This window comes from Lontra canadensis, unplaced genomic scaffold, assembly GCF_010015895.1.
Source record: "Lontra canadensis isolate GAN:19392208 unplaced genomic scaffold, GSC_riverotter_1.0 scaffold122, whole genome shotgun sequence".
NCBI classification, from domain to species: domain Eukaryota; kingdom Metazoa; phylum Chordata; class Mammalia; order Carnivora; family Mustelidae; genus Lontra; species Lontra canadensis.
In genome coordinates this window covers 3,898,332-3,926,261 of record NW_022631116.1, presented here as the reverse complement: position 1 = coordinate 3,926,261, position 27,930 = coordinate 3,898,332, and the positions used below count along the sequence as shown (strand labels likewise).

Genomic DNA, 27,930 nt, shown 5'->3' with positions numbered 1-27,930 from the left:
TGTTCGGAGAGGTAAAGCCACCAAGATAGAAAGTAGACAGGTGGTAGCCAAGGGCTGCAGGGGAGGGGACTAAAACACAAACGCAGGGCCAAGAGCGACCCCACTGCTCAGATGCTCCAAGAGCCACTGTGTAACTGGAGGGCACGGGCCGGAGTCCGACAGTGAGGACGGTTCATTTCTTCACCGACCAGCAATGCCTCTCGGGGCAACCCACACCCTTTCCAGCTTGTCTCCTAACCAGCAAAATAAGGCCACGTGGTTACGTATCACTCACGGGACTGCTGTAAAGACACACAAGGGACGGGGCCACCTCTGCGCAGCGCGGAAGCACATGGTCTCATCCGGTCCCTGCTCTGCTCGGTGGGGCAAGCTGGCCGTGGGGCCGGGAGCAGCTTGGCTCAGCGCCCACCGCGTGGACAGGGAGGAAGGGCTGGGGCTGGGAGGAGAAGCCAAGAGGGCCAGAGGTCGGCGAGAGGTCGCCCGAGCACTGGCAGCGGTCCGTGCCCACCCCTCTGCCACCCGTCGCCAGACACTGCATCACACCCACGAGAGCGGAGGGCAGGATTCTTTATTAAGGCACATGAGCTGTGTCCTGGCCGCAGCGGTGTCTAGAGAAAGAAAAACAAAGCTTCTTCAATAGACACAATTTTAGGACAAGATCCACGTTCTCGCACTGCACCCTCCTTTCTCAGAATGTCTGTGAGCGGAACCCCATCCGGGCCACCCGGAGCCTGGACCAGGTGCGCAGGTCCCTCGAGGGAACCTTCCAGAAGGGAAGAAAGCCCCGGAGGCCACAGCGAAGAATGCGCTCAGCCCGCCGCTCAATGCTCCGCGGCACCAGCAGTGAGGAGCCCCAGGCCGAGGGTCACCATCCGCCGGAGACGGATTCTCCAGGCGGGGTCTGGATCCTGACTCCCCAGCACAGGCAGGCCAGGTTCCCAAAGCCACTGCTTTCCTCAAGGCCTCCAGGGCAGGGAAGGTTCTAGTGAAAATAGCTTATTCCCGAGAAGAAAGGGGCAGGTCTGAGGAAGCGGCCCTTTCTTCCCTCCCCTGCCTCATCTGTTCTGGGGACAGAAGGGACGGGTGTGTCCAGGCTGGTGGCAAAGGCTGCATTTCCGGGGTTTCTTGGCCATGGACCCTGTGTCTGTGGAACCGGCCCGGGCTCTTTTGCTTCTGGCCTCTGGCCCCTGGGTTCCTCCTCTGCTTCCCGGCCAGCTCAGGGCTCTGAAAGTCCCTGTGGGAAGAGTCAGGGGAAGGCTGAGTTCAGAACAGACACACGGAGGAGGCAGAGTGTCCCCCCAGCCTTTGTGCGGCCACGACCACCCACAGGCCAGGCTGCCTTCTCTCCTACCACCTTCGGGGGCCCCGACGCCACTCCCTAAAGAACCTGGAGACTTTGGGCCACAATCACTACCCTGGTAAGAAGGGTAGTGCTGTCACATCATGCACCTCTTTTCCACCCACTTGGCAACACCCCGTGACCAACAGCCTGCTTTTCACCTTCCGTGCAAGGTCACTGAGCTCTGGATCCTTCCAGGCCTCAAACAGACCTCTTAATTCTGACTGCCCTGTCACCCAGGACAACTGATCAGCTGGCCTGGAGGTCAGACAATGCTTCCTTCCAACAGGGGGACAAGGGAATGTTGTGCGCCTGAAGGGAGTGCAAGGCTAGACCACATATCACACGCTTCGAAAGTGAGCCTGTCATGACAGTGACGCCGTCTCCGGCCCCTTGCCGGCACTGGTAGTCAGCCCTGCGCCTTACCAAGCCTTCTGGGTTCTTCCTGTACGTTCGGAGATAGCAGCTCGTATGTCAGAATCATAGTCTGAGACTGTCTACTGACTTTTAAAAGACAAGAACCCTGAAAAAGGCAAGCAAGCGCTCATCCTACTGAGCAAACTGTGAGGCCGCGAGGCTGAGCCCTCTGTTCAAGGTTCCACAGCCACGCTTTGGGCCCGGCTCTGCCACAAAGCTCCCCCCAGGCCTCTCAGCCGCTCTGGCACATGAACTAAGCATCTGCCGTGCACTGGAGTGGGCAGGGACCATTTCCAAGGGCCTCTGGGTGCATTATCCACCTTGCTCCAATGTCTAGGGGCAATTCTCACCATATCTGGTTTTGGGGCACCAGGCCCAGGCTGTGGAACCCCGAGCAGGTTCCCAGACATCCCCAGGGCCAGGCTCCGCATCTAAAAGAGTGTGGCCGATGACGAGGACCTCCCGAGCCCATGGAGGCTAGAGGAGCCCAGGGCTGTGGGGTCAGGCCGACCTCAGGCTGCGTGGCTGTGAGACCCCAAGCACAGGCAGCTCATTTTCCTGGGCCTTCAGCGGCCTCACGGTGCTGAGCTGACGGTGGTGAAGACACATAGCGGGTGTCCTTGGCACACCGCCGGGCACCAGCAGGCTGCTCCAGGAGCTGCCCCAGCCTTTCCTTTGGAACCTCCAGCCCCACCCCTGCCCTCTTCTCTCCCTCCCCCGCCTCCGGGCTCCACCTGGCCCAGGAGCCAAGCCCCTGCCTCACCTGGAGCCACGTTCTCGTCCACCCACTGAAAGAAGCCGCACTGCTGCTCCCTGGGCTTGGCACACGTGTGGAACTGGCGGCCCTTGTTGGGCCCATCCTTCTGCACAGTCCGGGTGACGGCGGGCTGGCTGCACAGGCAGGACATGCTCCCCCCGCCGCCACCACCGCCACCACCACCGTCATCCCCGGGTCGGCCAGACCAGCCCCGGCGGTCCTCTGTGGCAGGTGGGCGGCCCAGTGAGCCACCAGGGGGTCTTGAGGCGGCGGAGGGAGGCCCCCCAGCTTCGGGGGGGCTGCTATCGGCCCATAGGAAGAAGCTGCAGCCGCCGCCGTTGCACTTGTAGAACTGGCGGCCCTGGTTGGGGCCCTCCTTCCGCACAGTGAGCAGGACGGCCTCCTGGCCGCAGTTGCAGGTCACTGAGTTGCTGCCCCCCGCAGCAGTGGCAGGCGGGGGTGGCATCCAGGGGGCACTGTCCATTCTGTTCAGGGACTGGCTAGCCTGCAGGTAGTTCGAGGGCTGGCTGGCTGGCTGGGAAGCTCTGGGAGGGCCCCGTGAGAACCTCAGGTCCAAGATCTCCCGCAGTGTCTCATCGCATCCGCCAATGCACCCGACAAACTCCAGGGGCATGGTCGGGGGAAGGCTGCCGCGTTTGAACTTCAACTTCAATCTAGCGGGGCCGGAAGATGAGAGAAAGTCTTACTACCAGCCGCAAGCGTCTTCTCCTTGTCCATAGAGGGCTGCACCCACCAGGTACCTGCCAGCCATGAGCCCCTCCGGGTGTCAAGAGCGGCAGAGTGCAGACAGAGGAAACATGAGACCCTGATTGATCTCCAGAACAGACAGCTCAGGCTGCCGGGGGGCTCAGTTGGTTAAGTGTCTGCCTTTGGCTCAGGTCAGGATCCCAGGACCCTGGGACTGAGCCCCAGGTTGGGCTCCCTGCTCAGTGGGGGACAGAAACCTCGGAAAGGTTCACTTCCTATAACCAGTGGTTCTTGGGCCCCTGGACCCTCCTGGTGAGGCCAGAACTATTTTGTAATAAGGCTAAGAAGTTACATCTGTTGTGCTCTCGTCCTCCCATGTTGTATGCATGAGTTTGCCGGAGGCTACAGCCCATGAGCCAGCCCAGCAGACTGACTGGGAGCAGACACGAGAGCCAACAGTCTCTAACGAGCCAGATGCTAGACTCAGAAAGATGGAAAACGTTTCCTTTCTGTTTTCTGCTTTGCAAGTAGGCATTTTCTTATCTTTCTGCTTTAGAAATAGGTAGAAATAGCTATTTATGTTAGCATGCATATTATAAATTATGCATATTATGCACATTATAAAATTTACAAGTACATTTTTATTTAACAATTGTTAGATTTTATTTATTTATTTGATAGAGCGATAGTGACAAGAGGGAACACAAGCAGGGGGAGTGAGAGAGGGAGAAGCAGGCTTCCTGATGAGCAGGGAGCCCGATGGGGGCCTCGGTCATGAACTGAGTCAAAGAGAGACACTTAACAACTGAGCCACCCAGGTGTCCCAGCAATTACCTTTTTAAAATGTCTCTACTTTGGGGCGCCTGGGTGGCTCAAGTCGGTTAAGCCTCTGCCTTCAGCTCAGGTCATGATCTCAGGGTCCTGGGATCGAGCCCCTCATCAGGTGCTCCGCTCAGCGGGGAGCCTGCTTCCCCCCTCTCTCTACCTGCCTCTCTGCCTACTTGTGATCTCTGTCAAATAAATAAATAAAATCTTAAAAAACAAAAACAAAAACCATGTGTCCACCTTAATGCAGAATACGGTAGTACTGAAAACTTAAGCCACAATGAATGCTCCCTGGGTTTCTTCTTTAATGATTTTTAAGAGTGTACAGGTCCTATGACGGAAAGGTTTGAGAACCAGTTGTACAGAGGGCTCTGGGCTCTTGGGAGGAGCTTGGAAACGCTATCCAACAGCGGGATATTCACTTCCCGAGAGCCTACTGGGCAGCAATCTAGCTGGAAAGGTCAGGGAAAGGGCGTCCTCATGGTTCTTCAGATGCGTGGCGAGCGCCTCCCGAGTTGCCCGGGAACCTGCCCCCAGGCCCAGCTTCCACACCGCAAAGGCAGGGATGGGACTCAAACTGATCCAAGACCACCAATGCAGCTGCTGCTGAGCATGGCGAGTACCCCACAGCCTCGCAGGGGCCCCGCTCACCTGTAAACCGGATGTGGTTGACACACTGGACACACGCTCGCGTCCCTGCTGGCCTCCAGCACAGAGTCGGGGAACCATACAGCTGACCGGCATTCTGGGAAGCCCGTGCAGCTGAGGTAGAACCTGGGGAGGGAGCACAGGGAGCGGGGTCGGGCCGGAGCCACCAGACCGCAGGAAACACACATTCCTGGGACGCTGCCCATCTGGCAAGGAAGCTTTTCGCCGGCCGATTAAAGGACACATTCACTTTTTTGGAGAACATATGAATGGATATATGCAGTCACTGGTACTGAATGGCTAAGCAAAACTGGCCTGCATTTATTTTTCATCTCCCTAAGAAAAAGAAACCGCCATTGCTGACCCTGTTTTCTACTTAGAAACCAGCAACCTATCGACCAACTCCTGGGCCATGACAAGGCCCAGCCCCAAGGGCTCCGCTCAGGCTCCGGGCTGTGCGCTCTCACACGCTCCCTGACTGCCCCACATGACAGTCCTCAGGTCACAGCGGGGCAAACAGGCAGGGGGCAGTCTGGAAACCTGCCTAAGGAGGCAGGCGTGGTGGGTGGGGGCGCTGGGAACAGCACCCTCGCTGTCTGATGACGGGGTCTTCCCTCCTGACACCTGAACCACATTGTTCTCGGCCAACGGTTTATGGCTTCCAGTCACGAACGTTAGAGCCAGAGAAGCCAATGGGAACACGATTTACAACAACCTCTGAGTGTGCCTGGGCATGACTGGACCAGGGAAAACCAACCCACTGAACCTCAAACCCCAATTACTCAAACAGCAAATCTACAAAGTCAGAAATGGAAACTGCCAGATAACCCCCGGAGTGGGAAATCCCCCAGGACGATCTCCCGGGTGACCAAGCACTTGAAGCACATATGAGTTAACCCCACAGCCCGTGCTAAGTACTTACACGGGCCACCCTGCACTGTGCTAAGCCCACCGCGGCACTGGCTTCTGTGCTAGTGGGTAGCCCAAGCCCCAGGTCAGGCCCACTAAGCTCTGGCTTCTGAGAGCCAGGCTGGCCGCCTCTGCGCCCGGGCCAGTGACATGTCGGTAGTCAGGGAACGCAAAGGGGTCGGGGTAATGAAGGGGTGGGAGGACCTAGGATCAAATTCTGCCTTTCCTGACCAGGACTTTGAACACATTTCACCAAATCCTCACCCTTCCCATGGTAGATAGCACTGCCCTAGGCTTATAGAAAAGAAAATAGGGGCACAGTAGCTAAATAATCTGCTTTGGAACACAAAACCTGGGTGTGTGGCAGAAGCGCACAGGGTAGGCGAGGTCCTATCCACAAGGGACGCAGCAGCGCCATCATCCCCCACCTCCTCTGAATCCCAGAGCACCTGACGCCTCCAAGGTCAGCTACCCTTCTCTCCAATACCTAGTCCGGCAGCAGAGCAAGCCCGCCATTAAATAATAATACAAATGACAGTGTCCAGCCAACCCAGCAAGTGCTGGGCAAGCAGACATGCAGTGCAAGCTGGGCACTGACCCGCCATTCTTCTTGGTCTTGAGGACCATGTCCTTGTTGCACTGTGGACACTTCTTGATGGGCTCCGGCATGCTTGGGTAGATGGCTTCCTCCTGGGCCACCTCGGCCCCTTCCCCAAAGTACTGGGCTAACGCCTCGTCCAATCTGAAGAAAGAGCAAAACACTCACAATATTCTTTCTTTCTTTCTTTCTTTCTTTTTTAAGATTTTATTTATTGGGATGACAGGGTGGCTCAGTCAGTTAAATGTCTGTCTTCAGCTCGGGTCATGAACTTGGGGTCATGGGATCGAGCCCCACGTCGGGCTCCCTGCTCAGCAAGGAGTCTGCTTCTCCCTCTCCCTCTGCCTGCTGCTTCCCCTGCTTGTGTGCTCTGACAAAATCTTTTTTAAAAATAAAGATATTATTTATTTGAAAGACAGCATGCATGCATGAGCAGGGGCAGAGGGAGAGGAAGAAGGAGAAGCAGACTCCCCATTGAGCAGGGAGCCTGATGTGGGGCTCGATCCCAGAACCCTGGGATCATGACCCAAGGCGAAGGCAGATGTGTTAACCATTTGAGCCACCCAGCTGCCGCTACAATATTCTTTTTTTTTTTTTTTTTAAAGATTTTATTTATTTATTCGACAGATCACAAGCAGGCAGAGAGGCAGGCAGAGAGAGAGGAGGAAGCAGGCTCCCCGCTGAGCAGAGAGCCCGACGCGGGGCTCGATCCCAGGACCCTGGGATCATGACCTGAGCCGAAGGCAGCGGCTTAACCCACTGAGCCACCCAGGCGCCCCCCGCTACAATATTCTTATGTGCACACAAGCTGAGTGTGCCCAGGGACAGCAGCTGGCTGCTCACCACAGGCCTGATGCAGAGAATAGAGGCAGACACAGCTGGGTCGGCCAAGCAGCCCTGGCTCCTCTCTGGCCCCCGGCAGCTCCCAGGAAGGACCCAGCTACACGCAGGTACTTCCGCTTCATCACACCCCACATCAAACAAAACTGTACAGAGTCCCTGCATGTGCTCCTGAAGTGTCTGTCTGGGTTTACATTTAAACGAGCTCATCTGTTTCTTTCTTTAAAACATTTTATTTTGGGGGCGCCTGGGTAGCTCAGTCTGTTGGGCGCCCAACTCTTGATTTCGGCTCAGGTGCTGATCTCTGGACTCAAGCTCCGTGTTGGGACTCTACCCACAGTGTGGAGTCTGCTCGAAATCCTCTCTCTCCCTCTGTCCCTCCCCGCCTTGCATACGTGCTCGCGTGCACTCTCTCTCGGGCTCTAAAAACAAATAAGTAAATAAAATCTTAAAAGATTTTAAGTAATCTCTACCCCCCACCCGGGGCTGACCTCAATCCCCAGATCAAGAGTCATGCGCTCTACCGATGGAGCCAGCCAGATGCCCCGGCTCGTCCATTTCTTTCCCGAGGTGGCACAGGCAGAAAAGGTATGTTTTCCTAACGGCGTGCACGCATACTGCTTGCTACATGGCCACCTCCACACACTCCACAGGACAGTGTCGTACAGCAACCCTGAGTTTACGGACTTGGGACTGTGTGCCTGTTAACTCAAGACAGAACTAAAATCCAGAGGACGGCATCTCTAGAGCCAGGTGCCTGGGTTAACTGGCCCAGATTTTTCTGCTCACTGTTTCTAAGCTGACACGGCTTTCCAGGAAGAAGAGGACTCAGGAAGAAAACCGGAAGGGGGAGGAGCTGCACAAGGCGAACCAGGCTGGGGGACAGTCAAGCACCCACGGGCCCACCACCTGCTTTCTGCTGAATCGGCCCCATCCGCTCCCCCGGCTCAGGGAAAGGTCACGGCCCAGGAGGCAGAGCTGAAGGACCTCGCGTGCAGGCAAGCGGGGTCTGGACTCACTTCTTAGCTTTGGCCACCGCTTCAATGAAAACCTGCTTGTATTTCTGGACTTGCTGCCTTAGAACCACCCACTTGTCCTTCTTGCCTTCACAGATCAGCTTCAGGTCAGCTTCCAGCTCGGCCCGGAGGTCAGGCTTGGACATCTCATAGCCCATGGAGTCATAACCTGCAGGGAGAAAAGCAGTGTTCCATGGGGCCCCACGCGGCACCCCTCGGGGGCTTCAGCCGCACGGCTCCGCGACCACCCACCTCGAGTTCCTGCTCACCTTCCACGAGCCCCATGCCCAGATGCCCCGGGAGAAACCGCTTGTCCGCCGTGAGCCCGACGTACATCCGGGCCTTGATTGTCTCGATGTGCTCCGCGTGAGTGGCATCGGTCCCTGAAAGCCACTTCCGGTTACTCAGGGCCATGCAAACTTTGCCCCTGCTGTCCCATGTGTACCTTCCTCTGCCTGGACTCCTCCACTGCATTGGACCCACGCAGCAACCACATCTCCCCTCACGCCTGCTCACTCACTACAGCTGTCCACGCCAGCAATGAGCCTCCTCTACGTCTTTCTCCTCTGCTCTGCGTGGCTGAGCCACGGCTGGAGCCCACATCACGTCCTCTGCATCAGGACAACGTGCTCGGCCGCTGCCTTTCTGGTCCTATCCTCCACCCAACCCCTTTCTTACGCTGTGGCCATAGGGATCTCTGAAAACGAGTTCTGTCATCGAGGAGATATAAAATCGAAACCACGAAGAAATGCCACTTCACACCCACTGGGCGTGAAGCATCAGCAAACAGCCCAGAGAACAATGTTGGCGAGAATGCGTGGAAACCTCAACCTTCGTGGCTGGAGGAGTGTAAAACGGGGCAGCCCCCGTGCAGATCGGTCCAGAGGCTCCTCAAAACATAAACCCAGAGTGACCACAGGACCCAGCAGGTCTATCCACGTAAGGGAACCGCAAACCCATCCACACACAAACCTCCACACAAGTGTGTACAACGGCCCCAAACCGGAAATGACCCCAATGTCCATTCACCGATGCATGGAGAAACCAACCGTGGTCTCAGCACACATGGGAACAGTACAGGGAACGGAAGAGAAGTACTGCTTCACGCTACCATGAGCATGTGCCTTGAGAACTCGTGGTCGAAGAGGCCAGCTACAGAAGGCCACATGCTGTATCACTCTACGTCTACAAACTGTGTAGAACAGGCAAATGTACAGAGGCAGAAAGATCAGTGGTTGTCCAGGGCTGCAGGGATGGGAGGGAAGGGGGAAACAGGGTGTGACTTCTAAGGGATACAGTGTTTCTTTCTGAGGGGATGAAAACATTCTAAATTAATTAAGGTGATAGCTGCATGATTTTGCGACTGTACTGAGCACCGACTGTATCTCTTAGATCAGTGAATCGTACAGTACGTGAATTACGTCTCAACAACGCCGCTAACATTTTTAAGAAATGTAGCTCTCTTTGCTCCTTTCCTCGGAAATCTTAAATGGCTCTCTGCGAGCCACAGGCCGGCACCCAAGCCCCTCAGGCCAGCGTGCCAGGCCCTGCAGTTGGGCTGCAATCATCTTTCCAGCCTCGACTTCTGGGACCACCCCGTCTGCCCAGGCCACAGGGACATGTGCTCCTGGTCCCTGTGTGCCCCCTCGGACTCTGCCTGTGCCGGGCCGGCTCAGTCCCCAGGAATTCTTACTGTGAGGTTTCAAGGTCCCTGTCCGGTCCCTGCAGAGCCCAGCAGGCTGTGTTTGTGTTGCTTCATCTGTTTCTCCTGCGAGATGAACCCTTGATGGAAACGATGGGAAGGGGATGCCTAGGCCCTATACCTCACTGTGTCCCAGGGCCTAGACCGAGGTTTTAATGAGTACATCCAGATGGGCACACAAACTCTAATTTGACTTAAACAGACAGGCTCTCTGGACAGCGTGACAACAGCCACCAGATTCCAGAAGGGGCCCTTCATTCGAGGTCCCAGAATGACAAAAGCCACTAATGGGTCACGAGGGGGCCATGCCCCAGGGGAACAGCTTGCTTCCGGGATATGCCCAGGGAGCCCCACTTCCCCTTCCCAGCACTTCCCTCTCCATCACGCTGCTGCCTCTCTGCACTAGGTTTGGCAGAGACGATCCTCAGCGTCGTGATAAAAATGGACAAGGGGCAGCAGATCAGTCACAAGGGACCCGCTTGTAAACTGGGGGCCAGGGGACCTATTGTGGAAAAACAATTCTGGCCCAATTTCTTGTTTAACCCCATTTCAATTTCTAAACAATTAGGGGAAACGCTTTAACAAATACTCACAGCACAGCCACCTGTGGCTAGCTGTAGGGTGGCCGACCCAGACGCCACAGGGGCCTGGCATGGAATGAGCAGTGAGAGAAGCCAAGTGAGAAGAGACAGCTGTCACCCCAACTCAACCGACTGCTTCCACCTGGGAGGGAAGGCTTGGGCTGCCAGACCTCCCAACACTTCCCAAGACAAAAACACAGACGTTTATGTGGAATCCCTCAAGTTTTAGATGTTGGTACCTTATTCAAAATAAAAACAAACCCCTGCATGGGCCAAAAATCCTGAGTCCACCAACAGGACGTGGCCAGGGTGCTCTCAGTCCAGACCCCCGAGTTCTGGGACACATCCACGTCCTGATCCGGCTGGCGTGGAGCAGAGGTTAAGAGCGTAAGTGTGGACTTATTCAGACCAAGGTTTTAATAACTTGTACAGTGGGGCGCCTGGTTAGCTCAGTGGGTGGAGCGTCTGACTCCTGATTTTGGCTCAGGTCACGATCTCTGGGTCACAGGACAGAGCCCCACACTGGGCTCCACACCGAGTGGAGTCTGCTTGGGATTCTCTCCCTCGGCCCCCTGCCTAAATAAATGAGCCTCCCTTCAGCTGTAGAGGGGGTGAAGAGGAGGACACCTATGGCACAGCTGCTGCCAAGACCAGAAGTACAAGAGCCACTGGTCCCCACGGCGACAGGCTACTGACCAATGCCGTGCTTCTCCATGAGGGCGATGAGGTCGGCTTCGGTGAGCAGCTGGGGTGGGCTGGTCTCCCCGTCCACCATCTCCACAGTGCTGGGCTGGAAGCGGGCGCCTCTCTCGTAGACAGGGAGGGTCTACAGGGAGCAGCAGAAGCGTCAGTCCGATCACTCCTCGCGGCACTGAGGCAAAAGACAACTGCCATTTCAAAGAGCATGGCCCTGCTCCAGCGGACCGAACCAGGGCCGGGAACACGACTGTCTTTCCCTCTCCCCGAAGGCCCACGGGGGACGTGAACTCTGACCTCTGACTGGGCCTGCGCTTTATTACCTTGTCACTCCAGTGCTCATACGGGTACACGTCCAGATAGTTGCGGGCCAAAATGATGAGGCCATGAGCCACGAAGCGTTCTTGCGCGATGTCGATCTCCACGGTGGTCTCCTGGCCCTGAGCATCCTGGGAACAGCAGGCCAGGAAATGGCGCACTATGAACTCATACAGTCGCTGCTCGTCTCCCTAGGAAGACAAGAGAAGAGTCTGCAACTCGCTCCAGAATATTACCGCCCAAGGACCACAGCCTCACTGGTGATCTGGCCTGCTTTACACCACCTTCTTGCCTCGAGCTCTGCACAGAAGAGGGCACAGGGCTCCTGTGTAGGTCCTGCACCCATGCAGAGTGCCGGGCTAATCTTTTTATGTAAACCCATTTTTTTTTTAAGATTTTATTTATTTATTTGACAGAGAGATCACAAGTAGGCAGAGAGGCAGGCAGAGAGAGAGGGAGAAGCAAGCTCCCTGCTGGGCAGAGAGTCCGATGTGGGGCTCGATCCCAGGACCCTGAGATCATGACCTGAGCCAAAGGCAGAGACTTTAACCCACTGAGCCACCCAGGTGCCCCATTTTTATTTTTTAAACCGAGCTCAAGGAGAAAACAAGAAAAAAGCATAACAGCTAACAAGAGACCCCTTGTATATTAGACACAGGAAAGTTGTAGGTGGCAGCCCTGGCTCCCAGGGTGTGTGGTGATTTTCTACCAAATAAATAATCAAGGGCCTAGTGAGGCTCGATCAGTCACACAAACATTAACTGTCATCACGTCTCAGAAAGCTGGAAGTAATTTATTCTTAAAGAACAGATTTGACAAAATAAATCATGGTACATCTATGCAATTGTTAAGTGTTGTACTTGAAAATACTTCAGCATATGGGCAACGGCAAATGCCTCTTCCTTATAATCTTCTGAATTTCTTAACATATGATAAAATGAACGTATCATCACATTTAAAGCCAGAGAAGAATAGTGTGTATTAATAAAAGAAGGAAACAAAGACCAGACAGGACTTAGCTTTGGCTAAGCCTGCAAATCGGCCCAACCAGCTCGGCCTCACGGAGCGCATCCCCCCGGCCGAGGAAGGGCCACAGGTGAGACGCCTGAGGTCTCTTAGGGCTGCCTCAAAGCCCTGCCGCAACCGGCCCTTGACAGGAGGCCACCTGCGTCAGGATGGCAGTGGAACTCGGCCCAGTCTGGGGAGGCTGGGGTGGGGGGTGCCTCTAGTTAACGAGGGGCCGAGAAGACCAAGCAGTTCTGTGGGGGCCCCGTGGGAGCTGTGCAAGGGCATGGGGAAGGGGAACCGTCCAGCCCGCTGGGGAGGGTCTGACAGAGCAGAAGTGGGGCTGGACAGAGAAGAGCCCACTCCCGGGTGGGGGTGGGGGGGCTCAGGGAAGCCAAGTGGGACGGTGAAGCAGAATTTTGACACTGACGTCTCTATGCTAAAACGGGAGAGCTGTTTCAAAATAACTTAGTTCCTGCAGTAAGAGCCTGCAGAGTACATTCAAGTGCTACTGGCCCCTTGCTTCCCCTTCCCCTTGCTGGGTTCCAGGAGGCAGGAGTTAGGGAAACCGACCTGCAGGCTGCCGGTGTATTTGGTGGGGTGGATGGGAGGGTGAGCTTGGTCAGACTTGTTCCCATTGCGTGGAGTGGGGCCACCCCGCTCCAGAATGCTCTGGGCGAAGGCGCCCCAGCGTGGATCTGGGATCTGCTGCTCCACCAGCGCGGTCAGGTTCAAGTCTTTGGGGAAAATGTTTGTTTCAGTGCGAGGATAGCTGATGTACCTAGAACAAAGGCAAAACAAACAGAAGAAATTGCTACAGTTGCTCTGGAAACAACTGAATTAGACTGGAAACCCCCAGAGACACCTGCCGTGCCCCATCTGCCCTAGTGGGCTCACCTGAAGGCAACCTAGCTTCCCTTTGCTAAGGGAAGTTCTCACAAGGGGCCCCCAGTGGGGTGAGCAACAGCAGGGTCCCTTGCTGAAGACACTCCGAGAAGCCAGAGAATAAGTGAGAGGGGCGGCACGGGGCGGGACACACTCCTGCTCGGCCCACCAGCGGCTGTGTGGCAGGGGACACAGTCCCGGCCTGATGCATCGTTGCTCTGCCAGAGACCTCCACGGCCTCGATGGCGGCAACAAAGCACACTTCTATGACTTTGCTTTGAGCACAGAAAGAATAATGCTGGGGCGCCTGGGTGGCTCTCAGTTGGTTAAGTGTCTTCCTTCGGCTCAGGTCATGATCTCAGGGTCCTGGGATCAAGTTCCAGGTTGGGCTCCCTGCCCAGAAGGGAGTCTGCTTTTCCCTCTGCCACTCGGCATGAGCCCTCTCTCTCTCAAATAAATAAAATCGCTAAAAAAAAAAATTAAAAAATAAATGCTAAAAAAAAGAAAAAAAATAATGCTGCCTAATAAACCATAATGTGGACCCTCCATGTAATTTAACATTTTTTTTTGTTGGTCACTTAAATGGCATTAATGAGATCATTTACGTTCTTGTTTCCATACAAGTGTTCGAAACCAAATGTGTATTTTACACTTAAAGCACGTCCCAATGAGCACAACTCCAATTTCAAGTGCTCAGTAGTCCCCTGTTGTGAGCAGCTGCCACACTGGTTAGTGTGGACCACACCATCCCTGGACGGCGTACAATGGGAAACGACTCCCAAAGGTGCTGTGTGCCACCAGCCAAGGCCCTGGGGCCAGCTGCTGAGAAGTCAACGTTGGGATGTGAATTTACTCTATGGGCTCTTATTTTAGGAAGTGATTTTGAAATGCTTTTTCCATATCAGAGAACCCAGCGTCAAAATTCTTCTACTTCGGAGCTCAGGGGACGTCTAGACAGTCTGTATTTCCCCGTAAGCTCTAAAATGTTTTACTCTGGGGCCCCTGGCTGGCTCAGGGGTGGAGTGTGTGACTCTTGATCTCGGGGTTGTAAGTTCAAGCCCCATGTTGGGTGTAGAGATTCCTTAAAATCCTTTTAAGAATTAAAATAAAATAAAGTGAGGGTATCTGGGTGGCTCAGTTAATTATCTCTTGATTTTGGCTCAGATCACTGTCTCAGGGGTATGCTGGGTTCCACGCTAGGTGTGGAGCCTTCTTAAGACTCTCTCTCTCTTCCTTTTCTCCCTCCAAAAAATAATTAAAAAAATAAAATATTTCACCTTGACAAAGATGCACTGAATTCTATTCCCAAATGTGGAATATTTACCCTTGAGTGTAGAGCTTTTCGGCAATCCTCATGGTTTCTTTAGCATTTATTCTCAACTTTCGAGAAGCCAGCTTCTCAAGTTCCTGTTAAACATGTCACAGGCAAGTTAGGGTGTACTGTGGAGTCAGAAGGCACAACACCGCCACACAACTCATCTACACAAATGCCTGGCCCGTCACTCCAGCTGCTGTCACACAGAGGGGGAAAAGACTGTGCTGAGGGAAGCTTTCTCGGCCTGCCGGGCAGATCTGATGGGCAGAAAAACAAGCATCACCCAGGAAGCCAACAGATTCCTGGACTCTGACAGAGGAAGGCTGGGATTGAGGCCAGAAATCTGCATTTTTCAGCAAGCCAGCTAATACACAGATTCTAATACAGGTAGCCTGGGAACCACACTTTGGGACTACCACCCGGGCCCTAGTAACTTCTTCTGGATAATGAGTACCATTCTTCAAGAACTCTGGGAGGTAACTGGCGGTTCTGCCCTTGGGGACATTCCACCAGTGCTGCTGGCTATATGTCAAAGCATACTTAGGCAGTGAGGAATACTACACTTAGGTCTGTTATAGGAAATCAATCCATAACTATCCCCTTGTTGATCCAACCACACACACACACACACACACACACACACACACACACACACGTCACAGATAAAGAACACCTTGCCTACCAGTCCCCGCACGCTTCTTTTAGCTGCTTGTTCTGTATTTTCAATCTCCAGAGTGAATCCCGATAGAAACTATACTCTGAATTTTCCTGCAAAGTGGTCACTGGGAAAGGGCACCCCCCCCCACAGTAGTTAACTCCAAGCTATGTCTTGGAGGGCTCTTCCTGGATCTCAAAATTTGAAAAACTCTGTTGCTTTTAAGGTAGGCTCTTAATGCAGATCTTTAAAAATGATGTTTACACAGATTATGCAGAAACATTTAAAAAAATGCTTAGGCAGAAAAAAAACCCAAGCTATTCCAATTACAACAATGTAAAACACAACCTGTGTGAAAAAAAAACAGGAAGACACTCAGAGGGGTGATGTGTCTTCCTCTTTTTGTTTCCCAAACCCCACAGAAAGCAGCTATATTGCATTTATTAACTTAGGGGAAAACAAACAAACCAACCAACCAACCAACCTAGCATTAGAAGACTAAGTGGCCCTGTTTCGGGATTTTTGTTCTTCCCAAGCACCTCCCTGCATGGCCCCGTGAAGGGCGATGCTTCCTGCCACCGGGTCCCAACCATGGGAAGTCAGAGCTCCTGCACGCCTGGCGCACTCTTCTGGAACATACCACAGTGTCCAACGCTTGAGGCCTCCACTTGCTCTTTGCCTTAGACCTGACCTCCACCACGGTTGCCCTGGGATCCTAGAAGCCAGAAAAAGCAGAGGCCATATGAACCTGTTGGTGCACCTTCTCTGGCTTTCCTGGGCAGCCTCAGCTCACCATTCTGGACACCACCAGCAGAGGGCCGTGCTCGGGCGTGAGAGGACCTCAAGGCAGGTCGGCTTGTAGCCCACAGTATGGTGGAGACATCACCCCTTCCCGCTCAAACCAAGGCTTTGAGGGGCGACTGCACCAGCCCTCACAGCAGCCGGTGCATCTCAGAAGAACTGTTTCCTATCTACGCATGCAGTGGAGATTTTTTTTCTTTAAAATTCAAAGTAATACCAAGTTAGAATTAGGAAAAACTACACACTACAAGCTGGAGAACTCAATCTTTTTTTTTTTTTTTTAAAGATTTTATTTATTTATTTGACACAGAGAGAGAGAGAGAGAGAGATCACAAGTAGGCAGAGAAGCAGGCAGAGAGAGAGAAGGAAGCAGGCTCCCTGCTGAGCAGAGAGCCTGATGCGGGGATCGATCCCAGGACCCTGAAATCATGACCTGGGCTGAAGGCAGAGGCTTACCCCACTGAGCCACCCAGGCGCCCCTGGAGAACTCAATCTTCAGACTGACTTAGCACTTTTTTTTTTTTTTTTTTTTGAGAGAGAGAGCGAGCAGGGTGTGGCGGGGCAGAGGGAGATGGAGAGAATCTTAAGCAGGCTCCACGCCCAGCGTGGACCCCGATGCAGGGCTCAACCTCTTAACCCCGAGATCCTGACCTGAGCTGAAATCAAGAGCTGGATGCTTAACCGCCTGAGCCGCCCAGGAGCTCTGCCCAACTTCACACTTTTAAGAGACTACAAACGGACAAAGAGCTCAGCCTAACTAATTCATCGATGAGGACATCTGTGTTTCAAAATCCGTATTTCTCTGCAAATGGGAGTTGGGTCCAGGTGCTCTTTACGAGGAACTCAAAATATCCAACTGGCTAGGTTTTCCTGCAGCATATCCCAGTAAAGGAGAAAAAGGACAGCTCTCTTTTATCGAATAGATAAATGCACAGTGTCACAGACGTGAGGGGTGGCTGTGTGACCTCAAGGGTCAAAGGGTGGTGCAGTGTGGAGCGTGACTCCTGGGAGGCAGTGCGGTCTGCGGAACAGGCTGGAGAGTCTGATACCCTGGGATCCAGCCGTGCTCTGCTCCTTACTGGCTGCAGAGTGTCTGGGCACAAGTTACTCACATCCTCGTGCATCACCTGAAAGGTGGGGACAGTACCACCGCACCCACAGGCACCATCTAGATTGAATCAAATTACATAACATACGGAGTGTCTGGCACTGTAGCAGGTGCTCACAGGTTACCATCCCCCCCCACCAAACAGACAATAAACCTGCCGGGGGCACATGTGACTCATGCAAGTACAGATGTCTGAGCTTTCCTTGGCACCACTGTACGCAGCCGCCTCGGTAACGCTGGCAAGTATGCGCTGGCCAGACAGCAGCAGCGTCACAGCATAGACGATGGGTCTGAGGGCGGCAGCTTGGCCGCTGACTGGCTGGTGGCCCTCTGACGTGCTGTTGCCTCCTGACCCGTGCTGCCCCCAGGCCCTCCTGTGGCTGGCCGCCTCCCGCTAATCACCTGCACCTTCACTGTGAGAAGCCTTCCATGACCACACGCCGAGAACAGTCCTGTCTCTGTTCTCGGGCTCTGTTCCTTTACCCTTTTACTTGCTAGCATCAGTTCCTGCAGGAAATTCACTTGTTTGTTTGTGACTTTCTTCTCTCTAGATCTCCTCATCTGACCAGTGGAAGAGGGAGCTGGACCAGATGCTGTCCAAACCCCTTTCAGCTCTAGGAGTCTCTTGTTCTAGACTGGTCTAGAGGCTTCTGAGTTATCTCTGGTGACAGCATTCTACCGCAGGGAGAGATTGGAGCTATACAGTTCTTAGTTTCTGACTTTATCTAAAAGGTCTACAGACCCTTTACTTTCACACTGTTTAGCATTGTTTTTACGGACTTCCAGTCTTACTGGTTCCCCAAAAATGACATCCTGAGAAGCAAGCAGAAAGCTTTGGTTCAGCGGGAAAACGGAGCAGGATCACCTCCACTAACAGAGAAGGAGCGGCTTGGGAACCTGCAGAGCGGTCTTCCCAGATCATTAAAATTCCAAATATTTCTTACCTCCATGCACAGCTGGTAGAGGACAAGACAAGCCGTGTGGTTAAAGAGACGATGCCTTTTCCAGTTGAATTCTACGACTCCATCTTTATGGTCATGAGTTACTGTATTGGGGACAGACGAACAGGAAGGCCGTGACTTACAGAAGCCACATGATAGGACAGGACAAAGTACATTGCAGTAAAAGTACAAAGGAATACGAAACATTGCTTTGGGAATATTCTGGGTCTCTAAGAAAACTAAGTGGATTCTGAACCCCATAATGGGGTGGGAGGAGGGACAGCAAGGCTGAAAGACTCACACATCAGCACCATTTATGCTCCCGGGTCTTCCCGAGCCCTTGGGCTCCATAAACAACTCCCCCAGCCTTACCTTTAATTTTGTGGAAGATTTCCGGTACAAAAGCCTGAATGGCTTTGAACCTCTCCACCACGAACCCCAGGGTCGGGAACTGGCAGCTGCCGTAACTGATTAGCTGCTCTGCCAGCACCTCGGGAAAAATCCTCTGAAGCCTCAGGGTCTGGAACCTAGTGAAGGCGGCTCCTACAAAGGGAGGAAGAAGGAAGGAGAAAATGGGGGACCGCAAGGGCAAAGCCAGCTGCACGTGCTTACACAGAAACCTCGTTCTCAGTTCCGTAACCCGACACCCGCTGGGCCACGTGGACCCCCAAAGGAGCTCGCCGGCGGCTCACCAATTCTCAGGTCCAGCTCCTGCCGCACGTCCACGGCATCGCTCACTCTCTGATCGGGCTCCGTCAGGTTTTCACAGGCCGCCCGGACAGCTCGGGGGGTGATCTCTGAGAAACGGGCTCTCAGCACTGGCAGATTGGGCTTCACTGTGGAAGTCACCAAGGTCAAAGTCAAATCATGGGGCCGTCCCAGCATAAAGGGCTCATTTTTCTTTTTCTTTTTTTTTTTAAAGATTTTATTTATTTATTTGTCAGAGAGAGAGGAGCTAGAGTGAGCACAGGCAGAGAGAGTGGCAGGCAGAGGCAGAGGGAGAGGGAGAAGCAGGCTCCCCGCCAAGCAAGGAGCCCGACGTGGGACCCGATCCCAGGACACCGGAACCATGACCTGAGCCGAAGGCAGCTGCTCAACCAACTGACCCACCCAGGCGTCCCAAGGCTCACTTTTCTTAAACCACCTTGAATCGAAGGTAAACCATCTCGAGATGCTGTGAGGCACCCAATTCTCTGATTAGGTTAAATAAACAGCACGCTAGCCACCGAAGAGGAAAACTTCACCATGACCGCTAAATTTAGTGCTGTCAGAAATGTTAACAGTGGTATGAATTTTAGCGATTCAAGTGAGTTTCAGCTCTTCTCTTGGTGAGCCTCTCAGGATCCTCATCTCACCTGCTCTCTTAGACTTTTATGGAAAATTAAAATGCTGTCAATTAAAAGATCCTGGGGGGGAATTTCATGTCCTGGCGTGGAAATAACACAGGACGCCTACACTATCCCTGAAAGTTAATCTACTTAAATTCTCAGGAGTCATTACGGCTTTCAAAACAAACATATTTCGGGAAAATGGAAACCGTCTACTCTCTGAAGTCTGAGAATGGGCTGTGCATCACTTCCTCTAAGTTACCCGAAATCATTGGTCCTGTTAGAGTCATTCAAGTTCATTTCAATAAGTATGTATTAACATCCAGGCACTGTACAAAGAATACAGCAGACAAAGAAACACAACATTCTAGAATTATTCTTTGTGTGTCAGACTGGCCGGACTTTCCAGAAAGCCGAGGCTCCTGCGAGTTTAGTAACTTGCTCCGGGGCACATAGCTGGGGAGAACTGATGGATCCGGGGGTGGGGGGAGACTCTCTGGGGAGGAACTCAGCCACGGCCCACCCGCGCAGGGGAACCGTCTACTTCTGTGGTCCCAAACTACAGGAACTCGGAAGCCACAGCACTTACCAGCCCTGCACACGTGGATAATTTCAAACCCGATATTTTCACCTTCTCTATCACAGTCGGTCCAGATCACCAGGGCCTGGCACTGCCGAGTCTCTCGTTCCAGAGTTTTCTGAAATTCCCAGTGGAGAAAGAGCAGTGAGAACACAACTGCAATCACTTGACACCTCTATGCTAAAGAGATTGGACGAAGATTAGGGATGTTCTTGGAATAAAGCAACTTGGCAAGACGGAGAGATCTGGGACACTGCTCTTACCTCCTCTAAGGATGCCAAGGCCACTAGTACAATCCTCCGGCTCAGAATCACAGACCTGTAAGTGAGCTTCTAGAAGCCTGAGGGTTTAATACAACTACCCTAGTCTGACAAAACCTGAAACTCCGTTCTAACACACACTTGTAACTCTCACGGTTCTGATAATGTTCTGGTAAAATAAAATAAAATCGCTAAATTGAGTTTTACCCCAAGAAGGCTTCCCAGTCAGCAGTGAACTAATTACAGGTGCCCTGAGTGCTTGAGAACTCGTAACTTGCTGTCAACTGACCTTTCACACCTTGTTGTCTCTCCATGCTAGTAAGGGCTAGAGTCTAGGATTAATCACTTAACAGTATTATCCCCAGGATTTAAACAACCGCTACTACAAAAAGGCTTACTTTAGTTCCTTAGCTACGTAGTTTAAATGGCTTCATTTATAAAAGTGGGAGTAATTTTTAAAATCATGGTACTGGGGCGCCTGAGAGGCTCAGTTGGTTGAGCATCCGACTCCTGGTTTCGGCGCAGGTCGTGATCTCAGGGTTGTGGGATCGACCCTAGAGTGGGGCTCCACACTCGTTGTGGGGAGTCTCCTTGGGATTTTCTCTTCCTCTACCTCTGCCCCCTCCCCCGACTCATATTCTTTCTCTAAAATAAATAAAATCTTTAAAAAGCATGCTAAAAAGGGGCTCCTGGGTGGCTCAGTGGGTTAGGCCTCTGCCTTCGGCTTGGGTCATGGTCTCAGGGTCCTGGGATCGAGCCCCACATGGGGCTCTCTGCTCAGCGGGGAGCTTGCTTTCCCCTTTCTCTCTGCTTGCCTCTCTGCCTGCTTGTGATCTCTCTGTCAAATAAATAAATGAAATCTTAAAAAAAAAAAGTATGCTTAAAAAAATAAATAAAATCATGGTATTAAGTGTGGTGGGAAACTTGATCTCTGAATTCTAATGACTTCTGAACACAGGAATCGCAGGTCAATTATTTTCTACTCGAAGCTGCTCAACTCCAGCACCACACGTCTTCCAGATCATCCTACCTTGATGTCTACAAAATTCTCCGGGCAGTACTTTTCAATTTCTGCTTCAAAGAGGACTAGGGGATTGCAGCTCTGCCTAGAAAAGAAATGAAAACAGAACACATCCAACCTCAGCACGGGACAGAAAGTCCCCCATTTTCATGAGAAAAAACTGCTCCAGAGTCCTCCCGGATGGACCCCCAACAGAAAAAGTCCCACATGAGACCGCCAGAGGGGTAAAAGCAAGGCTACTACCCTCTGCACAAAGTATTTTCTGCTTTCTGTGACAACAGGAGTGGTCTATAAGAAATTCTGGAACTCTTTCGTGCATGTCTGCAACAGGATAAATGTAATCCAGTGGCTACGTGAAACAGGTCTGGCTATTTTAAGGGAAATACACTTCAGAGTGGTTGTTCATTCTCAACATACAGCAAAAATTCACAATGGTTCAGCTGATCTTAGGCCACCGCTGTGGTCTCTATGGTTTGTCCACTCAACACTCCCATGTTGGAATCCTAACTCCAGTGTGATGGTGTTAGAAGTGGGGACTCTCCTAGGTGATGATGTCACAAGGGTGATGGTACCTCATGAACAGGATTAGTGCTCTTAGAAAAGAGGCCTCACAGAGCTCCCTAGGTCCTGCTACAGGTGAGGCCACAGTGAGAGTTCAGCAGTGCAATGGGAAAGAGAGCCCTTCACCTGACCGAGCTGGCATCCTGATCTCCTACTTCCAGCTGCCAGAACTGGGAGAAATAAATTTCTGTCATTTACGAGCCCCTCCAGTTGATGACGTTTTGTTAAAGCAGCCCGAAAGGACCGAGACAGTCGCCCGAGTATTGTAAGCTCTGCAGTGAGATTGACACGCCTCAAAATTCCTGTAGCATTTCACAACTTATGTAATAATCAGAAAGTTCTTCCCCCGGGAATTGTACTGACCATTTGCGAAACTGCATCTGGAAATCATGAGCCAGCAAATGTCCAGAAACTGAAGTCATTATCATGGTAACATTCTGAACGATAACAAAATTTGAGTTAGTCTCCTAGCAACTGTATCTTCTCAAATCATCCAAATAAAAGGGAGAAACGTCTATTAAAGAGAAAAAAGGCAGGGGGTTGCCAGGGCCTTGGTGGAGAGTGGGGAGGGAACAGACGGAACACAGAGGACTTTAGGCAGTGGGAATATCCGCATGGTGTTATAATGATGGATACACGTTACACTTTCATCCAAACCATAGAACGTACAGTACCAAGAGGTGACCCTAATGTAAAGTATGGATTTGGCTGCTATGATGTGTCAGTGTAGGTTTGACGGTACAAATACATCGCTCTGGTGAGTGATGTTGATCATGGGGTTGGGGGTGCTGGTGGTGTGTTTTGTGTGTGTGGCGGGGGTGGGTGGGTGGGGGTGGGACAGGAATTCCATAGGGAATCTCTCTACTGGCCTCTCAATTTTGCTCTAAAAACCCAAAATGGCTCTTAAAAAAAAAAGTCCATTAAAAAAATAAAACCAAACCTAGCTGATCAATAAGAAATGAACATAAATACATTATCTTTTAAGCCAAATGCCACAGTAACACAATCACCATTCTGATTCTAGCACTGGATGACTTGGATGGGATTTAAAGTTTCCTCAAAGTCTTGTGTATTGGCTTCTTTCTTGTTATAAAGAGATGGGACCACATTTAATTAAAAAGTGACTTCCTTACAAATTATAAAACGGTCACCTGTCATTAGGGATCTTTAGGTATTAACAGTCATTATTCTTAAAAGATTGTGACTTATTCTACAGCGGCCCAGGGTCATTCTTCTCGAACGAGTAACTCAAGACAGAAACAATTCAGGGACGACGTGTAGTAAACAGCTACCCTTTTTATAGCCACAACGAAAAACCCCAGAATGTACCCCAAATGGCCCACAGATCTTAAAGCACACTTCAGCTATATGAGAAATATTACAGCACCTACCTGGCCATATAGATGATAATCAAATTCATAGATCTTGTTGAATTTTGAAAATCCTTCCCTCTATAACAAAACAGAAATATAATAGATTGATTGAAAACAAAAGATTCCTCAGCCTTAAAGATGAAACAGAGCACTGGTAACCGGTAAGACTGTACATCCTAAAGTACGTCCTAAAGACAAAAACTAGGCTACGTTACTAAGACCATTTATGAAGTAGGTCCTCGAAACAGTTCCAAGCATGACTGGTAGAGTCCACGGAGTTTTTACGCTGGAAGGTAACCTCGAGGTCAGCCAACGTCACATCTTCTTGTAAGTGAGAATGGAAGTGTCCAAAGTCGTATCACAGATTAAAGGCAGAAGGAGGGTTAGGACATAATTCTCTTGACAATTTTCTCCTTCTTCCCCATATACTTGTACTACTTTCTGGCTGTCCAATTATACCTGACAACTGTGAGCACAAGCAAGTCGTTCGCTTTTATGAACATCAATTTGTTTTTGAATAAAGTTACCTCTGGGTTCTCCTCTGGCTCTAAAATCCAGTAATACTGGGGCGCCTGGGTGGCTCAGTTGTTAAGTGTCTGCCTTTGGCCTGGGTCATGATGCCAGTGTCCTGGGATCGAGCCCCACGTTTTCGGCAGGAAGCCTGCTTCTCCCTCTTCACTCCCCCTGCTTGTGTTCCCTCTCTCAAATAAATCAGTAAAATCTTTATAAGAAAAAAAAATACAGTGATACTACGAGCCCCAGTCAGAACTGGAACCCAGTCTATAAAACAATTCTTCAGCTTGCAATCATGGATGACTAAGACCCTCTCTGAGTAGATTCCACATTCCTCCACAGGACATTAAAAGAAGTTACACATGTGAGTTTTGCACCAACACTACGCAGAAGATAAGAAAATGGCCTACTGGGAAGTGGAAAAATATTCAAGGGCCAATAAGGGTCGGTGTCGAGAAGATTCTCCTCTGTCTCACTATTTTTTTGAGTAGAATTTTTCTAAGTGGAATACTAAATGAGGTTCCCTTTGAGGCATAATCACAATCCTTAAAAAAAATTTATTTATTTGCAAGAGAACACATGAGCAGGGGAAGGGGCACAGGGAGAGAGAACTCTCAAGCAGACTCCTGGCTTGAGGGCCAGACATGGGGCTCAATCCTAGGACCCCAAAATCACTACCCAAGCCGAAGGCAGACGCTCAACTGACTGAGACACCCCAGTGATCCCAGATTGACAAATTTTAAGAGGGAATTTATTTTAGTATCGGATACTTAAGAGTTCACTGGTTGCCAATATCACCAAGAAAAAAAATTCCCCTTTACAAACTCTAGTTGCTGGTTAAGCCTTTTAGTAATAGAGATTAGAAATTGTCTAATCAGTAGTTTCTGACTTTTTTTTTTATCAGAAGCAGTGTCTGCAGCTTTTTTTCCCCAAGAAAGTGGTTTCTGACTTTTCAAGAAAGCTCTGAAGCCTTCCTTAACAAACAGTAATATAGACCCTGATGTATAACAAGGCTAAAGTCTGCTTACTCACCCTCTCCCCAGCCTAGCCCCAAGTAATTCCTAAGGTGCGCACACACATTGTCCCTCGGGTCTCTTGGGAATGCAGACAAAAAACCACTGTTCTAGATACACTTTTCAAGAGAAATAACTTGTCTGATAACATTCGTGTGACCCCACAACAGGGCTCATCCAGGTGGTCTCCTCTCCCAGTGTTAGCCTCGAGGATGTGAAATGCATTTCAAACCTGCCCCCCAATAATTCCCATCTGAGGATGGAACGCAATTATGTGCAAGTCCCCATTTGTGTGAGGTGCTCAGGGAAGGGTGGATGGTCCCAAATTATAGTATTTCTGGAGTCTGGAGAAAGAAAAGAAAAAGAAAAAAAAAACAACAACCGCCTGGTAGACCAAGAATATAGCTTTTGTGCTTTCTTTTGCAGTGTCGTCCACTCTGTTAAAAACAAAAAACAAAACAAAAAAATTCCTTCTCTAAGTGCACTGTAGGAACTGTCACACTGCTGACACTAAATGCACTGCAGGATTAAGATTTATCTTTCTGGGGGCGCCTGGGTGGCTCAGTGGGTTAAAGCCTCTGCCTTCGGCTCAGGTCATGATCTCTGGGTCCTGGGATCAAGCCCCGTATTGGGCTCTCTGCTCAGTGGGGGGCCTGCTTCCCCATTTCTCTTTCTCTGCCTGCCTACTTGTGATCTCTCTCTGTCCAAAAAAAAAAAAGATTTATCTCTCATATTCATATTATCTCATTATTCATATTAAAAAAAATGAAAAAACTGTATACACATATAAGGTTGTAGTTTTCAATTTGTGGGTGTTTTTGTTTGTTTGTTTTTAAATATTTTATTTATTTATGTTGACAGAAACATCTAGAGAGGGAACATAAGCAGTGGCAGAGGGAGAGAGAGAAGACTCCCTGCTGAGCAGGGAGCCTGACTCGGGGCTCGATTCCCAGGACCCCGCGACCATGACCTGAGCTGAAGGCAGACGCTTAACAACTGAGCTACCCAGGCGCCCCTCAATGTGGTTTTGTTGTTTTTTTTTTTTAATAGATTTTATTTATTTATTTGACAGACAGAGATCACAAGTAGGCAGAGAGTCAGGCAGAGAGAGGAGGAAGCAGGCTCCCTTCTGAGCAGAGAGCCCGATGCGGGGCTCGATCCCAAGACCCTGAGATCATGACCCGAGCCGAAGTTAGAGGCTTAACCCTCCGAGCCACCCAGGCGCCCGCCTCAATGTGTTTTTGAACGCTATTGTAAACGGAATTGTTTTCTTAATTCTCTTTCTGGATTGTTCATTGTTACTAATTTGCGTGCGTTGATCTTTGCTGACTGGATTTATTAGCACTGATGGTCTTCTGTGGCTTCTTTAGGATTTCTATTCTATAAGATTATGTTGTCTGCAAATAAACATATTTTTAATTCTTTTTAATTCAGATTTCTTTTTCTTGCCTAATTGCTTTAGTTAGAACTTCTAGTAATTTTGGATAGCAATGGTGAAAACAGGCAATCTTGTCTCATTCCTGATCTCAGAGGAAAAGCTTTCAGTCTTTCACCCTCTGGCTAAAGTTAGTAATGGGATTTTCAAAAAATACCTTTTATCATGAAGGGGATTAAATTTTTATCAAATGCGCTTTCTACATCAATTGAGACAAACAACATAGGTTTTAAGTGGGGGATTACTGGGGTCGTATCTGTGTTTTATAAAGTCACTTTGGCAATGGAAAATTTCAAGAGTGAAAGGCGAGGGAGAAAGCTACTGGAGTTTTCTGTGTGAGGGGTCAGGGGCCTGAACTCTACAGACACAATGTCAGCTCTTGCTCCCACTATCCACGAGCTAGAAATGGAAGTCTAACGACCTTGGGATGTTTAAAGAGAAAAGGGCAGGGAACTTCTGCCCCATTCTCTTAGAAATGGCCTTCAGAAAACCATTTCACGATCCACCTTATTTATTTCTTAAAAAGATTTTATTTATGTACTTGTCAAAGAGAAAAAGAGAACACAAGCAGGCAGAGAGGCAGGCAGAGGCAGAGAGAGAAGCAGGCTCCCAGCTGAGCAAGGAGCCCAATGCGGGACTCAATCTCAGGACCCCAGAACCACGACTTGAGCAGAAGGCAGTGGCTTAACCAACTGAGCCACCCAGGCGTCCCTCATGATCCACTTTAATTGGACAGATTTTTCTGAACAGTTTTGCTGCCTCTGTGCCAACTCGTATACAAAATCTTTTACCTTCCCCTTCCTGAGCACCTGCGGTGTGTCTAGGACACATACTCATCCCTTACTTGCCTGTTCTTGGAGTCTGTACTAGTAGGAATAGGGCTGAGCTTCCCTCTAATCCCAAAAAGCTAGTTAGCTGGGAATGCTCGGACAGGGCTTGACTGCCAAGTTAAAGGACTCTGTTCAGTGGTTCCCAACAACCTGAGTTTTCGAATCACAGGGACTAATGTTAAAATACAGACTTCTCTGATCTCACCCCAGACCCACAGAATAGGCGGCGCCCCAGCTGGTTCCGATTATCAGACAAGTTTGGGAACCGCTGCTGTGGACGAGAAGCCACAAGGTTTTCAAGTACACGGGTGAAGCGTCTTAACTATATTTTTGCATGCCTATCACTGGGAAAAGACAGGAAGCGAATGCAATGACCCAGGAGTGAGATAAGTGGGGTCGGCTCCCGCTCCCGCTCCCGCACCCGCACAGCTGATCGGAAATACGCCTCCTTACCCGCCTCATGCGACCGTTGGACAGCAGGTCGGCTATCCCCTTGGCCGCGTCGTTTTTCTCGGCCACACAGAGAATTTTCCGCACGCCTCGGAAGGCCACCGCCATGGCAGCGCGGGACAAGTTCCGGGCTCCCGGCCGTTCCAGCCAGCGGAGCGCGCAGCGGGCGACCGGGAAGATCATCCCTAGGCCCCGCGCCCGCAGCCGGCCCCTGGGTGCTCACGCATGATGGAGGAGCCAGACGTGAAGTTCACCCGGCGCCCTCCTTAACGAAACTGGGGCCTCCGGGAGCCGCCAGCGCCACCTTCCGCGGCCCGTCACGTCCCCTCAGGCCGCCGGAGTTCAGACCCGCTGCCTCTGCCAGGAATCCCGCACCGAAGGCGTCCCGTTTCCGCCCGCCTTCTCGGGCTACATCCGCCGGGCACGAGCGCCCCAGGACTGCGAACTACAATTCCCAGACCTCCCTGCGCCCCAGGGCCCCTCGCAAGTTTCCGCTTTTCCG

General features: G+C 51.2%; 1 protein-coding gene across 2 annotated transcripts; it reads right to left on the bottom strand.

The window, feature by feature from the left end:
* Positions 1-601: 601 nt before the first annotated feature.
* TOP3A (DNA topoisomerase III alpha) lies at positions 602-27,920 on the bottom strand. Of its 2 annotated transcripts, XM_032841288.1 has the most exons (19): positions 27,432-27,920; positions 23,206-23,265; positions 22,178-22,251; positions 21,263-21,338; positions 19,982-20,090; positions 18,757-18,900; positions 18,437-18,607; positions 18,068-18,168; positions 15,855-15,929; positions 14,569-14,651; positions 12,933-13,140; positions 11,360-11,545; positions 11,037-11,166; positions 8,327-8,440; positions 8,061-8,226; positions 6,202-6,345; positions 4,698-4,820; positions 2,520-3,187; positions 607-1,234 (listed from the first exon to the last, which is right to left on the bottom strand). In XM_032841288.1, exons 1-19 carry the CDS (start codon positions 27,609-27,611, stop codon positions 1,056-1,058), a joined length of 2,991 nt encoding a protein of 996 aa, XP_032697179.1. In that variant the 5' UTR covers positions 27,612-27,920; the 3' UTR covers positions 607-1,055. The 2 variants fall into 2 exon arrangements, with proteins under 2 accessions (XP_032697180.1, XP_032697179.1); XM_032841289.1 differs by lacking the exons at positions 19,982-20,090; positions 21,263-21,338; positions 22,178-22,251; positions 23,206-23,265; positions 27,432-27,920 and adding an exon at positions 19,195-19,232 and having other exon boundaries at positions 602-1,234; positions 18,757-18,960.
* Positions 27,921-27,930: the final 10 nt, after the last annotated feature.